Source organism: Hevea brasiliensis, chromosome 3, assembly GCF_030052815.1.
Source record: "Hevea brasiliensis isolate MT/VB/25A 57/8 chromosome 3, ASM3005281v1, whole genome shotgun sequence".
In the NCBI taxonomy this organism is placed as follows: Eukaryota; Viridiplantae; Streptophyta; class Magnoliopsida; order Malpighiales; family Euphorbiaceae; genus Hevea; species Hevea brasiliensis.
This window is the reverse complement of record NC_079495.1, coordinates 97,364,850-97,380,723: the sequence shown is the minus strand read 5'-3', so window position 1 is coordinate 97,380,723 and position 15,874 is coordinate 97,364,850. Positions and strand designations below refer to the sequence as shown.

Sequence of the window (15,874 nt, the reverse complement as noted above, 5' to 3'; positions counted from 1 at the left end):
CTCTTCATAGCCCTTCCACACGAACAGACAGAACCACCACAGACAGAAATCCAAGCACAACAAATAAAAGAGATACATTAGCTAAATGAGAGAAAACAAAAGATGTGAGATTTCTTGAGACATCTTCCATCCGGAATCTCTTACCCTCGTATACAATTAAAGCCTACTTTGCTTGTGTTTCATCAATTATAATTTCAATTTCAATGCCCCAGAAGTTCCACAAGTTCAATGTTCTCCAAACATACCAGAAAATTCCCCAAACATCTCTATCTCTTCTCTCCTTGTTTCATCAATTATAATTTCACCAGTCATCCATATCGATTAAAAAAAAAAAAGATGAGTAGACGGCACTCAACATCATCACCACCTCCTCTTAGCTAGGGGGCTTCACCACTAATTGGCTTAACATCGCTCAACACCAACGTTCCAAAATCAATCACACTACCTCTTGAACCACGCTTATGACTCGAAATGGAAGAGTAAGAGAATTGACAGGACCTAGAAATCAATGAATTGAACCGCGTTTATTTACTTTGTAGAGAGAGTTAGAAGAGTCGTGCCTTGATTCTGGAGAAAGTATGAGACATCAGGGGTATTTTTGTCTTTTTAATTAACACTAACGGCAAATTATTTTAAAATTAGACGGGAGGACTTTAATTTTAACAGAAGAAAAATCAGGGATCAAATAATTTAATTTCCAAAACGTAGAAATGAAATCATTATTTGTATAAAATTTAAATATTAAATAGTAAATTTTCTTATATAATATTTAATAAAATTTATAAATCCCACAAAATATCAAATACATAGCACATAAAAAAAAAGCCTTCAAAATTAAAATTTGGAGAGTCCAATAGCATTAAAATTTCTAACGAAAGAGATCATGATCTTCAACATTTCTTTATCTTTATGTTGAACTGATTTTTTTAATCAATCTTATATTTAAAAAGAAAAAATTAATTCTTTTTTATTTTAAAAAAATAAAAATTATATATAATTATTTGAAAATATAAAAGATATTTTTTAAAAAATATTTTTCACAAAATAAATAAAATTTAAAATTAAAATAAAAAGATTATAACTAAAAAAAAATGTACTCCTCAATTTTAAGCTTGCTTAATAATAAAAATATTTTTTTACCTATAATTTTATATTACACTAATTTAAAATTTTATTTTATATAACTATTACATGCTGGATATGAAAACTAGTTTGAAGTTTCAAGCTAAATTTTTAAATTTATTTAATAAATAAGTCAAGCTTAAATTATTTTTAAACCGATTGAGTCATTTATAAAAAAAATTATATTAATTATTATATTTTATTATATTATAAATATTTATTATTTTATTTATAAATATTTTTAAAATAATATATCATTTAAAATTGTAATATATAACATACATTTATAAGATATAGTTGTTTATTTGATTTGACAAAAACTCAACTAGCTCGGCTCTTTTATGAAACTTGTGTTCTAAATAAACGAACATAAATTTATTAATATTTGGCTCAAACTTGGCACAAGCTGAGTTCAACTAACCAAGCTGACCACATCAAAGCTCGGCCCGGCCCATTTATGCCCTTCATTATACAATTTAGATTTTTATGATAAGCCAGCTAGCACTCCATTCCGATCATGACACACCATTTCTCCTCTACAAATGCAGCTTTTAGCAGGCAACAATGAATAAACCCGTCCTTCAACAGAACCAACAAACATAAGTAAAACAAATGGAAAAAGCACGTATTGTTGTTGACATTTGACATACATCAAAATCAATTAATACTCGCCCTTCTCTCACACCGTACATCCAAACACCTACTTCTTAGATCTCACCATCCCATACTTCCTCGATGGTCCTATACGGCCCAAATGTCTCATGGACAAATGAAGTCCCCTTGACCAGTCTTGCCTGCAAAATTGGATATCAAACATCCGTCAAGAACATTTCTTTATGATTAAAAGATCCTATTTCAGAGGCCGATGCTCTGACGAAACCCAACATCATGATTTGGGAACTAACGGCTTACAACCTATTTCAACATTTAATCAATTTGGCCATTCTAAAGTACTTAAGACCATTTCCAAGAATAGCGGTATCATAGAAGATGAGATTACTTGCCTGCTCAATTTCAGAAAACTTAGCAAACAAGTCCTCTGGAATAGACCATTCGAAGATATCAAAGTTCTCTTTGATCCTTTCTTCTTTTACACTCTTAGGAAGCACGCTATGGCCCATTTGCAGGCCCCAGCGAAGGGCAACTTGGGCAGGAGTTTTTCCCAATTTCTCCGCAACCTCATTCACGATTGGATTCTTAAGGACATCACTCTTAAGCCATGTGGTGCCAGGGGATCCTAAAGGTGAATATCCCTGAAAAAAAAATATATAAAATGTAAACAAAAATAAAATAAAAAACACTTGTGGATCCAATAAAATCTCTTAATCAAATCTCAAACTGCCACATGCATTCAATCAACAAATAAGAACCTCTCACAGAAATATAATAGAATATTAGCCTACTCACAGATAGGTGAACTCCCTTGGACTGACAAAATGCACGCAGCTTAGCCTGCTGCCATGAAGGATGACACTCCACCTGATTCACAGCAGGAGGAACGCGTGCCACCTCTAGCAAATCCCCCAGTTTCTTTGAAGAAAAATTACTCACACCAATAGCACGAGCCTTGCCAGAATCATAGAGTGCTTCCATTGCCTTCCATGTTCTAGGAATGTCTGGTTGATCAAAGTTCTCAGGCTTGAAGCCAACTGACCCCTTCTTGAACTTAACTGGCCAATGGATCTACAAAATTTAGCAGCCTCATTTAGTTACAATTCTGTAACTTGAAGCTAAGTAGATATCCAGATTAAACATAGGCAGCAATAGCTGCATTCAATTAAGCCAAAATTTCAATTTCCTCTTTCATACTATTTCAGGCCTGCACAATTTTTCAATAAACTGATCTTGAAGGTGAGTGTGCTAGCAATATTGAAGCATCAACTCATGTCACGTGCGAAGTCATAAGAGATATAAGTATAGAATAAGATCTGATCAGGTAATACATACAAGGTATAAATCAACATAATCAAGCTGCAAGTCCCGCAGAGTTCCTTCCAATGCCTGTACCACATCTTCTGGTTCATGATTAGAGCACCTGTATAGATTATGAATTATTTTAGATTTAGAAGGTCATTTCAACAGACTAAGGTCAAAGTCTCAGCAAAAACGGCACATAGCATGCATTGTGAGATCATCATTAACAGTTTAACACGGAAGAACATCAAATTTTCAATTAAGAGAAAGAAAGAATACAAACCAGAGTTTGGAGGTAATAAACAAATCCTCACGCTTCACTACACCGTCCTCAAAGAGCTTCTTCAACACTGAACCAATCTACAAGAAGTAACGACTCATTTATATGTTGCCGTTGAAGATGGTCCATTCAATATATAAACATATTCACATATAGGGTTCATTCTGATAGAAGATACCTTGTCCAAAAATAATTGCACAAAATGGTGAGACTCAAAATATGGAATTGACACAAGCTTGTAGATTATTTAATCCCTAGGCATAGTATATATCATGTCTTGCCATTTTGCATCATTTATTTACCAAAAACAATCAAATGAAATGGTGTAGCCACACTGATGTTTAAGGTGTTTATTATAACAGCGGCGTTGAAATGAGATTTATCTTTTTTTTTTTATGTTTTGCACCTCAGAAGCTTATACACTACTACGCCACAAAAAGTGTCTTCAACTACATAAACAAAGAGCCCATTTTTCTTGGACTATACCCTTTTCCACTTAGACAGAAACCTCTCCCCCCATGAGACTGCAATAGACAAGTGCCTTTTCTTCTCAATAGGCAAAAGCCATTTCTCAAGAGCGTGCAAAGCCAAATAACATTTTCATTATACTTTAATTTATAGTATTAGCCCCTTAATCCTAATCTAATTAGGAATACAAATTAATTTATGAACAACACTAAAATAGGAGTTCTACTCAAATCCCACTAGTTTAAGTCAAGCTAGAGATGGTTGGTTCAAAATAGTAATATCAACAGATAAGTTGAGGAGCAAAAGCTCATCTCCGAAAGAAATCTCTAGCTCATATAGTTTTGAGATCAACATGAGGTGCTTATAACTTATCTGAATTAACATTTAGAAAGAGATCAGCAGTTTCATGCAAATGATTGCCTCAAATGTCAAGGATGCAATTTAATAGCAAGAAAAACTTGCAAATGAAATTACAAGGATACCAACAGCTCAAACAAGTCTGCAAGAATGGGTCAACGGAGTGTTATTTGTTTAGCAGCCTTTCGGGCTTCGTACATAAGTATCATGACAGTTTTGATTCATAGTTGCTGCTGGGTCTAGTCTAAGAGGAGCTCCTTTGTAGTTTGTTGTAAGAGTAGTAGCCATTCTTTTTAAGGCTTAATAGCAGGCTTGCCTCTGCCTAGGTGTCTTTTAGAAAGAATCATGTATCCAAAATAAATAAATATGGAGATCTTTTTCATGTCGTGAGCAAGGGTGAATAGATTTTTTTTCCCCCTCTTTCGGGGCAGCAACAAAATATCCAGTACTCTTGTTAAATTTTAACTTGATCAATCAGATATGTGCAATCCTGTTTCCACAGACCAGGCATTTACCACAATGATTCAATGAACCTATAGAATTGCCACCAAATGGGTTGTTACAACAGTCGGACACAGGTTAAGGTTTCATTAGGCCGAGAACCCACAAACCTCTTTCAACCTAAAAACTCAATGGGGTTCCACAATCATCATTTGCTCACTAGAAAAAGCAAACTAAGAAAGTTGCACAGACTCTTTCATATCTAGAAGAAGAAAACTTTGCAACTTCAGTTAGGCATAGTGCCTGATTGGCATTGTGCTTACAGGGTAAACCTGCTTTTTCTAAATAAAAAATCTAAAAAGATATTATTTTAATATTTTTATTACAAAAATTTATTTAATTTAATTTTAAATTATTTTTTAATATCCCTGACTAATATATTTAAAAAAAGTAATTCAGTAATCAAGCATTATTTTCAACAACAATGCCAACAAGCTCATAAACAAGTAAGAGGATATAACAAAATTCAGTTATCAAGCAAACGAGAAATTGGCACAATTTATAATCGTCTACCGGTAGGAAAAAAAAAAAAAAGAACTTTGGGATAAGTGGAACCCAAACAAAATCAAAACACATTATAGCAAGGATTCCGGGGAAAAAAAACCAAGAATTTAAACACAGAATCAGTAGAAATAAGAACAAATACCTCCTTCTCGTTGTCATAAGCTTGAGCACAATCAATATGGCGGTAACCAATCTGCATTGAAGAAGAACCGAAAACTGTAATTGATAACCAGACCATCGGTTGATGTTTGTTTGAAAAGAGAAAAATAACAAGCAAAAAAACCTTGATGCCGGCGACTACGGCATCACCGACGAGACCAGGTTCGGCCTGCCATGTGCCCAGCGCGACCGACGGTATCTTAGCTCCAGTGTTCAATTGGAAGAATCCAATCTCGTTAGCCATTAGCTTGGGTCTCTTCGGAGTGTGAAAATGCAGAAGCGCGTGGCTGCAGTTGAGGGTGAAGAGGGAAGAAAGTGCGAGTGTGCGTAGGCCGGCAGTAGCCAGCTTTATAGAACGAGAAGAAACCAGTGGGAGAAATAAAAGGCCACCTGTAGTTATGGAGTATATTATTATCCCGTGACGTAATATCATGCGTGGACCGGGGAAGTATCAAAGTGTGACTTGTTTTCTTGCGGTAATCTAGAGGCAGTGGATGCTTCAACACATTGGACAAAACAAATATCGTTTTTTAGAATAATGTTAATACGTGTTGTCAAACGTCACTATAATTGGTCGAAAGCTATAAACGTCCGTCAGTCGGACGTACCCCGGCCAGGGGGCATTTTTTTTTTCCAAAAAATAAAACGCACATATACGGTGGTTGGGGATTCGATATTTTGATAATTTTATTAAAATTTTTTATTTTGTATAAATATTAAGCATGTATTTTTTATAATTAATGTAAGATCTTGAAATATTAGTTTTTAGGCAGGATCAATTCATTTGCACGGTCATATCAAAGCATACAATCATCTCACCCTTGTCTTTTGTTTTATCGAGAAATAAAATGCATACAAATAGCGTTAAGGGATAAATTTCACATTTGATAATTTTAATAAAATCTCTTATTTCATATAAGCATTATGTATATATATTTTATAATTAATGTGAAATCCTAAAAGATCAATATCTGAACTCGCTTAATTCATTCGTGAATCTCAATTAGGGCCATACCGAAACACACACTCGACTCACCTCTAAAGGTCTCTTTTTTTTTTTATCGAAAGATATAATGCATAAAAGCAATACTCAGGGACATACTTGACATCTTGATAACATCATAGTAATTTTATCAAAATCTCTTATCTCATATATGCATACTACACAATCGATGTGGAGGTGCTATTACTTCAAAATTTCATATTAAATATGGAGTATATGTGTGAATTATATAAAAATAAACGTTCCATTAAAATTATCATAATTTCTAACAGTTATTTATTTTTATCATTGGTCCATACATACGTATATTTTATCCATCAATAAAAAAAACTAAACAAATAATTATATAATTCTAATCCTAATGTACCAGAAATTTTAATCTCACACAATTTGGAATTAAGCTAAGATTTTTAATCAGGATAAATTTATTAATAATTAAAAATCTTTACATTTAATATAATTAGAATTTTTTTACGTGTAACACACATTGTCTAAATTTATTATACATGCTTATAATTTAAGTTTTTTATATATAAAATTTAAAAAAATCATATTAATTAATTAATAAACTTTAAAATTAAAAAAAAATCTCTCAAATAAGGTATAATAATAAAATAAAACTAAAAAAAAATTAAAGTAATAATCTATATTAACACAATGAAAACATTTAAAAAAAAACATTTTTATTATATAACAAGATGTATTCTTATTTATCGATAATATCTTTCATTTTATCTCATTTTATCTAAGCAAGGTTAAAACTACCAGTTTTATTATGTATAATATTTTTTATTCTCAAGTTTTTTTTTTATTACTCACAACTTTTTTAAAAAATTTAAATTAGTCCTATAATAAAAAATTTAATTTTTTTAACTTTCAATTCCTTTATTTTTGAAAATTTTAATTTGATTTTAAATACTTATTGTTTTTAATCAATAGTAAAAATTAAAATAAATTAACTATCAAAATTATGATATATTAATTGATTGAAATAGAGATAAACGGTTAAAATTATTTCACGTTAGCTAACCTAAATCAAATTTGACTATCTATTAAAAATAATTTAAAATAAAGCTGAAATTGTAAAAAAAAAAAGCTACAATAGTAAAAATTTTAAAAATTAATTTTTTTTTACCATTAAGTCTTTAAATTATATAATATTATTTATTAATAAATCTGAACTTCACTAGCCAAGAGTGTCCATAAATAAAACAGAAATAAGAATACTCGGAACATCCCAAGCGTGGAAGCTAGTATAAGACAAGTTTACTTTAGCTAAAATTGTTTGTGAAATAAATATCCATAAGTATTTTTAAAATAGGATATAAGATTAAAATTTTTATATAATAATTATTATTTATTGTTAATTAAAAAATTATAAAAATAATTTCATCAATTCATAAATTCTTCATTCATATTTTCATATTTACTAATTAATTATTAGAAAAGAATATAAAACTATAAGTGTAATGTTTGCTAAATATTTAGATGAATTTTATAATTATTATATATTTACACTATCAATTAAAAAATTGAATAAATTGAAATATTTATAACAAAAATGAATATATCAATTAAACACTTAAATTATATAATTTATAAATATATTGTCATATTATATATTATATATTAATTTTCTTCATTAATTTAACTTTGAATATTTATATATTTGAATAATTATATAAAAATATAAAATTTATTTAATTACATAAAAATTTTAAATAATGAGCATTTATATTAGATATTATGATTTTTTATTATATTTTGATATAAAAATCAAAATTTATATAAATGATTTTTATGATTAGTATTTTTTGTAATTTTTTAAGAAATTTATAGATTATAATATTTTATTGACATAATAAAATTATAATTCATGTGAAAATAGGCCTAATTAATAAAAAAAAATTTCAATTTTATTTAAGTTTTTCATTTGATTAATTTTACTAAAATTATAAATTAGTGTTGGTTTTATTGTATTTGCCTAAATTAGTGAAAATTCAAATTGAAATTCTAATTTTTGACGTTTTCAATAAAAATAATCTTTTGAATTTTTTATATCTGAAATAATTTCAAAAAATAAAATGTTTTATTTTCCATTTTAATGAACTAAATAAATGAAAAATTATATATATATATATATATATATATATATATATATATATATATATTCTAAATTTGATTAAAGTAATATTTTAATAATATCAATAAATTTTCTAGAAAAACTACCATAAATTTGTAATCAATAAAGTAATTGTTATACTTAATAGGATTAAAATCAAAATCCTCGATTTTAATATTTATTTAAAACTTATTCACTACTAATATTTTCTTTTAGACAAAAATAACTATAAATTTGTAAAAAATAAGATAGTTGTCACTAAATAGAATTAGAATTTTATATCTATTAATATAAACGTAAATATTTTTATTTAATTAAATAATTAATGATAATTATATATATATATATGTGTGTGTGTTTTACATATTTAGAACAATTAAAAAAATTAAACTACTAAAAGTGACATTGCGGTGTTTAAAGTTTTTTTTTTATCAATTTTATTATAATAAATTAAATAATTTTTAATAAATTTATAATACTAATAAGATTATAATTATAGAATTACAAAATTAGAAATTATAATAGGGCTTTTGGTATAAATAAAATTACTATTATAATTAAAATTTAAAATTATATTAATTATAATAATATTTAAAAATTAAAAATATTTATTGATTTAGCGACAAATAAACCGTCGTTAAATGTATCAACGATGAATTAGCTTGGATATGGGGTATTAAAGAAAGATACATTGTGCTAAGATATGATTTTAATATATATATTTTCAAAACATATATAATAATATCTATTTACTTGATAAAAAGTATAATAATTATTTTTATAATTTTTTATAATTATTTTATATTTTTTTTATTTAATTATATAAAATAAATAATAATTTAATTACATTATATAAAATTTTATTATAATTTAAATCATTTAATTATTTTTTTAATCACCATATAGCTGTTAAAGGAACGGAGGTAACAATTTGTATACAATAATTTGTGATTGTTGATTTTTAGGTGTCATTGTCATAACATTTGAAAGATTGATAAAAACCCATAGTTTTAATTTTTGATTGTGAAAGGTCAACCATGTAATTATTTTACAAAATAATTTATATTATTATTTTGATATTTTTTTTCCAAATGTATATAATAATTTCTATTTATATATATATAAATTAATAATTTGAGTTGATCCGTTATCATAAGTGATTGGAGCACATTTGTCTTCCATAACCTAATTAATTTTCATATAAGTGTATTAAAAAATATTTTAGTCCTCTCACTTAATTAACTAAATCTATAGAAATCTATTTGTAAATGTTTCGAATTAGTTTATTTTATTTTTTTAATTGATATAGTTATAATTTTTAAAATAATTAATCAATCTAATTATCAAAATAAAAAAATCTTTTTAATATATTTGATAGTTCTATATTAATGTTTAACGCGTTAATGAATAAATTTTAAAATTTTTTAAATTAATTTTAAATTATAATTATAATTAAAAATTAAACATTTAATTTTTTATATTCAATTACTCAAATATAAAGCAATTGCTAGATATGTCGCCTACAAATTTGATCACTATTAAGCAATGAAACAAACAACGCTGCTAAGCCCTTTTTGGCAATTTGCCACCCAAAAATGTATATATTTATATTTTTAAAACAGTTACATTACCATTTTCAAAAACACAAATATTACTTTTTCTGGGAAGTGACAGCGAAATCTTGATCTATTGTCACATCACCTTACTTAGACAGGTCCTATAAATATGCGTATATTTTTAAAGGGTTACTTTGTTGTAGGCCGGAGCTATGGCTCCCTCAAAAGTTTTCAAAATTATAATTTTATCTATAAATTTTAATGACTTTTTAAGAACTTGCTATGTGCTACCTCAAAAGTTTTTAAAATTAAAATTTTACCTATAAATTTTAACAATTTTCTTTAAAAAAATTTACTGTTTGTCTCCTAAAATTTTTAAATTTAAAATTTTATCTATAAAATTTAATATATTTTTTAAAAAATTACTAATTACCCCTTTAATATTTTTATTTCTATTATGGCCTTTGCACTTCTATTTAAATTTTATTAATATTTTTTATATTATTTAATTTTTGATATCTTAATATTATATATTTCTATTTTAATTTTTATATTTTTATTAAGATTTCATTTAATTTCTTTATAATACTTATTTTTGGCCTCCCAAAGATTAATTCTAATTCCATCCCATCATATTTTTATATATAAATAATAATATTTTAAATTCATAATAAATTGATACTATATATGAATTTCTCTTTAATGTAAATATGATAACCCTCAAATTCATATATATCTCATACATTTTATATATAAATTTTATTACATATTATTTTAAATCCATAATAAATCGAGTGTAAACAACGAACTTCTTGTATTTAGCTTCAGTACAGACATTACAATCCTCAATCTCATGCCTCACAAGTGAACATAGGTTAGCTGGGAGTACTTTTATGCTATCAAATAAATAATATTAAATCTCAGCTGTTAATTCGTTTGAAATGCTATCAGCAAAGAAGGGGTTTCTGTTCTTTGAAAAAATGATAGCGCACATTTTCATTTTAAAAGTTTTAGTGAATTAGAAATCGCATGCATGAGACTCATATATTAAGAAATTCTCTCAAATTCCTACATTCTTAATGCTTTTATGAGTGGTAAAAAATTTTATATCCCTTAAATAAGATTGAGTATTTAATCCATGTAAACAACTCCCATAATAGGTCTCCTGTTGCAAACATGATTAGACTTAATTTAATAGACAAGGGGATACATGTGATTTACTATAAAAAAGCATTGAAGGAAGAAAATTTATTCAAATTTTATATATAATATAAATATTTTATCTTAAATTAATGTAGGACAAAAAATGATATACTTAAATAACTTGACTTATTATTATTTTTTTATTTTTATTTATCATTAGTGGAATAAGATTTACATTGATTTCATTATATTATCATAAAAAGTAGTTTTTCAAGTAACATAAACGTTAACATTAATAATGAAGACATCATGGGAAATAACTATTGTATAAAGAGATCAACAATTCATAAAAATATTAAGTAGTTTATATGTATGTGACCATAATAAAATAATATATGTTGTTTTATCGATGATTATACTCATTTTTATTGGGTTTGCCTATTGTTGAATTCTTTGACAAATTTATAAACTCTTAAGAAAATATATTGGATCTAACTCTTTTCAAAAGTCAACTTAAAGGAAAGAAGTTTTCAAAGTCATACATATGAGAGGCCCAAACATTAATTAGGAAGGCTTTTATACTATCTTAAGAAAATGGGTTAGACCATCTTAAGAAAATAAGTGGGAGTTAAATTACTCCCTTAAAAACAGTCCAAGGGAGAAGAGTATCCAAGGCTATATAAAAGCACATTACCTTATCCCAAACCAAATCAATGTGAAATATTAATAAAAATTCAAAACTTAAAATCTAATAATTTCAGTGTGATAGTGGGATGAATTTATCAACAATAAATTTCTTCAATTATTTTCCAACAATGTTCGGTGAACACCACAGCAAAATGAGATTACATTGTGCTCTGCTCAATTTTGTCTACAATATGCTTTATACAACTAGGCTACTAAATTTTCAACTTATTCTGAAAAGAGAAGACTCATTATAGATCATTCCACAAGGCAATAGAGAGGATTTATTAGTTTTGATCGGAACTCATAGCAATAACAGCAAACAAACAGACAATGATACAACATTTTTAAATAAGAAAACTCTAGTAAACCTTAAATGATGGTAAAAAGTTGCTCATGATTTCTGTTCTAAGTTCCTCTGGTCTAGCTTTATCAATCTGTTTATTGAGTACAGTCTCAAATTGCAGGCAAGATTAATATTTGAAATTTGAGAATGCAGGATAGAAGCTAGAAAAGGAAAGATATGGCTGCTCATAGTTCACCGTCCCAAAGTTCTTCCACTGTCTTGTAAAAGCCATAACTCTTATCAATAAATCCTCTGCCTGTTAATAGCCTCCTCTGCATGATTAAAACTGTCATGTCAATCAATCAAAAGTAGAATTGAAGAGTTGATGATCAGTTCACTTGCATATCAATCACACTATAAAAAATATGCAAACTTTAAAAAATCCGACAATACATCAAATGGTTTGTGAAATAATGGAACTTGTTGTTAAGGTAGTCTTAACAATTTTAACAATTGCTCTTTATACTGAAGTAGAGTTTAGAGAGAACCACCAGTACTTACCTGCCCAATTTCAGAAAACTTGGCAAATAAGTCTTCAGGATTAGACTAGTAAAAAATGCCAAAGTTTTCCTTGATCCTTGCCTTATTGATGCTCTTAGGCAGTATATTGTGACCCATTTGTAGTCCCCAATGAAGAGCCACTTGTGCAAGAGTCTTGCCTAATTTCTCAGCAACTGTTGTAAGAGTTAGAACCTTGAGAACCTGAGTCTTGATAGTTCTTGTTCTTGCAGAACCTAGTGGCGAGTGCACCTGGAAAAAATAGAACACCACTTTCTGAAAAGGGTTTGCATATTCATTCAACACAACACATCTACAGGAGCCAATTTCTTCAATAGAAGTAACTAAAGAATAAAAAATAACAACAAACCACCTCTATTTTTGAATACTCACACCTAAATTAATTACCTTGGATTTACAATATCCATGAAGCTTTGGTGCTGCCGTACGGGGTGATCTCCACTTCGTTAATAGCAGGAGTAATTCGAGCAACTGCTAGTAGATCTTTGATAAGTGCATAATTATTAATTTTACTCCTATCACATTTAGTGTTTCTAGTGTATTTTTATGCTTAATTCAGTTGATTAAAAGTATAATTATCAATTAGGCATATTTTTAGAGAGTTGTTGGAATAATTGTGTTAAATGGAGAAATTTTCGCATTTGTATTAATTGGACTTTTGCTGTATTTTTCAGGTGTTTCTAAAGTTTTGGGTCTCCAAATTGAGTGCTGTTTAATTCATTGAAAAGCTAAGTCAGAGCACTACAAATGACAAAGATGGACCAAAGCCCAAATCAGTCTCAAAGATTGTCAAAATGAGCTATATATCTATTACAAAAGCCCACTCTTAATGTGTCACAACTAGTCTTGGGATTTATTTTATATCTGGAGCTCCGGAGGTCCAAATGAAGCAAATCCAAGCCCAATTGAACCTTAAGAACCACCTCTATAATTGTTGTGAAGGGCTGGAAGGGAGATAAGGCCATTTTAATTGTCAAAAATGACAATGAAATTGTCATTATGGGCTGAATCGCCTGACAGAACCTATTTCGGTTTTTGGCCCATAACTTGGGCTGTAGACCTCCGATTTAGGCAAATGAGTACCCGTTGGAAAGCTAAGAAGTAGAGCTACAACTTTCTTGAAGAAGTCAAAGGCAGAATCGCAAGGGAAGAGACTGAAAATTAGCCGTGATTGCATAGTAGAGAATCTATCTTTTCAAAATTCAAAAGTTTTCCAAGTTTGTGGATTAGGTTTTGGATTATAAAGACTATCTTTGGCAGCAGCAGCAGAGAGGGATCCATTCAGCTGCTTCGACATCTTCAACACCTTCATTCTCCATTCATGTCCATAGTTTTAGATTTTTCCATTTTATTTTTCTTTTGTAAGCCATGATGAGTGGCTAAGTTTCTAAATTTAGTTCAAAGGATTCTAGTTCTTATGCATGATTTGTGAGACCAGGTTCTTAATTTAAATATGTTTTTTTGAATAGCTATTGTTTCTTAATTTCATTATTTTTGATCTATTGAATGATTTGCTAAAAAAGCCTATTAGTTAATTATTTGATGAGATCAATTGCTAGTTCATCTTCATAATCCGTAATTGTTGTGTAAGATTGAATGTGAGTAGCAATTAGGTTTTATTGATTATGATCTAAGTTTTCAATAATAACCTAAGGAAATAATAGGGTGAATTAAATGATTTATACTTTATAAATCATTGTTCAGCTTAACTACTTCCTATTCTTAAAGCAGTTATTAATTTGATGAGGATTGCTTAATATCAATTCAGTTAATAATTAGAGTTAACAAAAGTGTTGGGCTCGAATTGATGAGTACAGGGAAGTCAGGGGTTTTACCTCGCTGTTTGGTAAATCTACGTTAAGTATTCAATAAGAGATAATTGTATTTCTTTTATCAATGATCGAGTCATGCATAGGAATGTAAATTACCTTGGACTGAAGTTTATTTAATTTGAGAGTTTCATATTTAAATTTAGTTCTTTAATTTCTGAACGTGATTTCTTCTGATTTAGTGTTACAACCCCTCTCCCCCCCCCTCCCCACCTTTTATTTTCCTATTACACAAATGCATCAAATTTAGTAATTCAGTCTCTAGGATTCGACCTGGATTACCACTTACTGCAGAAAATATTTTATTACTGGTAATTTCAGTTAATTTAATTTTTGGTGGATTCAGCATCCATCAATCTCTGAGCTTCTTTGCAGTGAAATTACTAATTCCAATAACTCACGCCTTGCCAAAATCATGAAGTGACTCCATTGCTCGCCATATACTGGGTATGTCAGTATGTGTAAGGTTCTCAAGCTTAACGCCAACTGAAGCTTTCTTCATGCTTATTGGCCAGTGTATCTCCAAAAAAGAATATCTCATTTAGTAACAATGAATGTGAAGAAAAATTAAAGAACCCAACTTATAGATCCTAACCCATGTTCATATAAGCCTAGGATTTCCACCATATTTATTTCACTAGTCTACCATATAATTACATGAATAATATGAACTATATAGATTAGTTTACAGTTTAGATATGCACCTTATTTACAGAAACCAATTACTCTACAAATTAATTAAAAGAGAGTTTTTTAAAGAGTTAAGAGTAATGCCAATGTACAATCATTTCCATAACACTTCTGTATATGTTTCTCTTACCTCACTAATGAATAAAAAGCTTGGCTATTTATAAGTCATGACACTTTTTGGCCAAAAGTTGTATCACTTCATGCATGTAACTATTGCATCTCTTCATGTAGTTGCATCTTTTGACCAATGTACATGACTTTTGGATTTTACCAACTTTTGGCAATGTACATGAATTTTCATACAATTATTCTTGGTTATGATTTTAAGTTTAATGAATCCAAGTTAATCCACTTGGGTGGCTCAAATCATATTTCTAATATCTCTCACTCACACATGATGGGTCAACTCTCATTTTAAATAATGTAATTTTCATACTTTACAAATAAACTGTGGGACCAGTGCCTACTTCTAGAGCTCGTTTGCTATATACCTATTAGGATAATATTGCATCTCAACTGATGTGTAACGCCCTCACCGTAGGTAGTCCGTACATTTTACTGTTCCGACGACTAATGTCTGTTCGGACAGTTAGGATGTTTGGAATTACACTTAAACTATAGTGAGGAGACATAAATTAATGAAATAAATATTAAAAAAATATAGGAAAAAATTTGAG

The 15,874-nt window shown here is 28.5% G+C and overlaps 1 protein-coding gene and 1 pseudogene across 2 annotated transcripts; both read right to left on the bottom strand.

The window, feature by feature from the left end:
- Positions 1–1,639: 1,639 nt before the first annotated feature.
- LOC110658289 (NADPH-dependent aldo-keto reductase, chloroplastic) lies at positions 1,640–5,698 on the bottom strand. Of its 2 annotated transcripts, XM_021815843.2 has the most exons (7): positions 5,430–5,698; positions 5,289–5,339; positions 3,320–3,396; positions 3,070–3,157; positions 2,530–2,805; positions 2,127–2,375; positions 1,640–1,916 (listed from the first exon to the last, which is right to left on the bottom strand). In XM_021815843.2, exons 1-7 carry the CDS (start codon positions 5,547–5,549, stop codon positions 1,830–1,832), a joined length of 948 nt encoding a protein of 315 aa, XP_021671535.2. In that variant the 5' UTR covers positions 5,550–5,698; the 3' UTR covers positions 1,640–1,829. The 2 variants fall into 2 exon arrangements, with proteins under 2 accessions (XP_021671535.2, XP_058000083.1); XM_058144100.1 differs by having other exon boundaries at positions 5,289–5,690.
- Positions 5,699–12,344: 6,646 nt separating this feature from the next.
- LOC110646689 (NADPH-dependent aldo-keto reductase, chloroplastic-like) lies at positions 12,345–15,048 on the bottom strand (annotated as a pseudogene).
- Between the last annotated feature and the right edge of the window lie 826 nt (positions 15,049–15,874).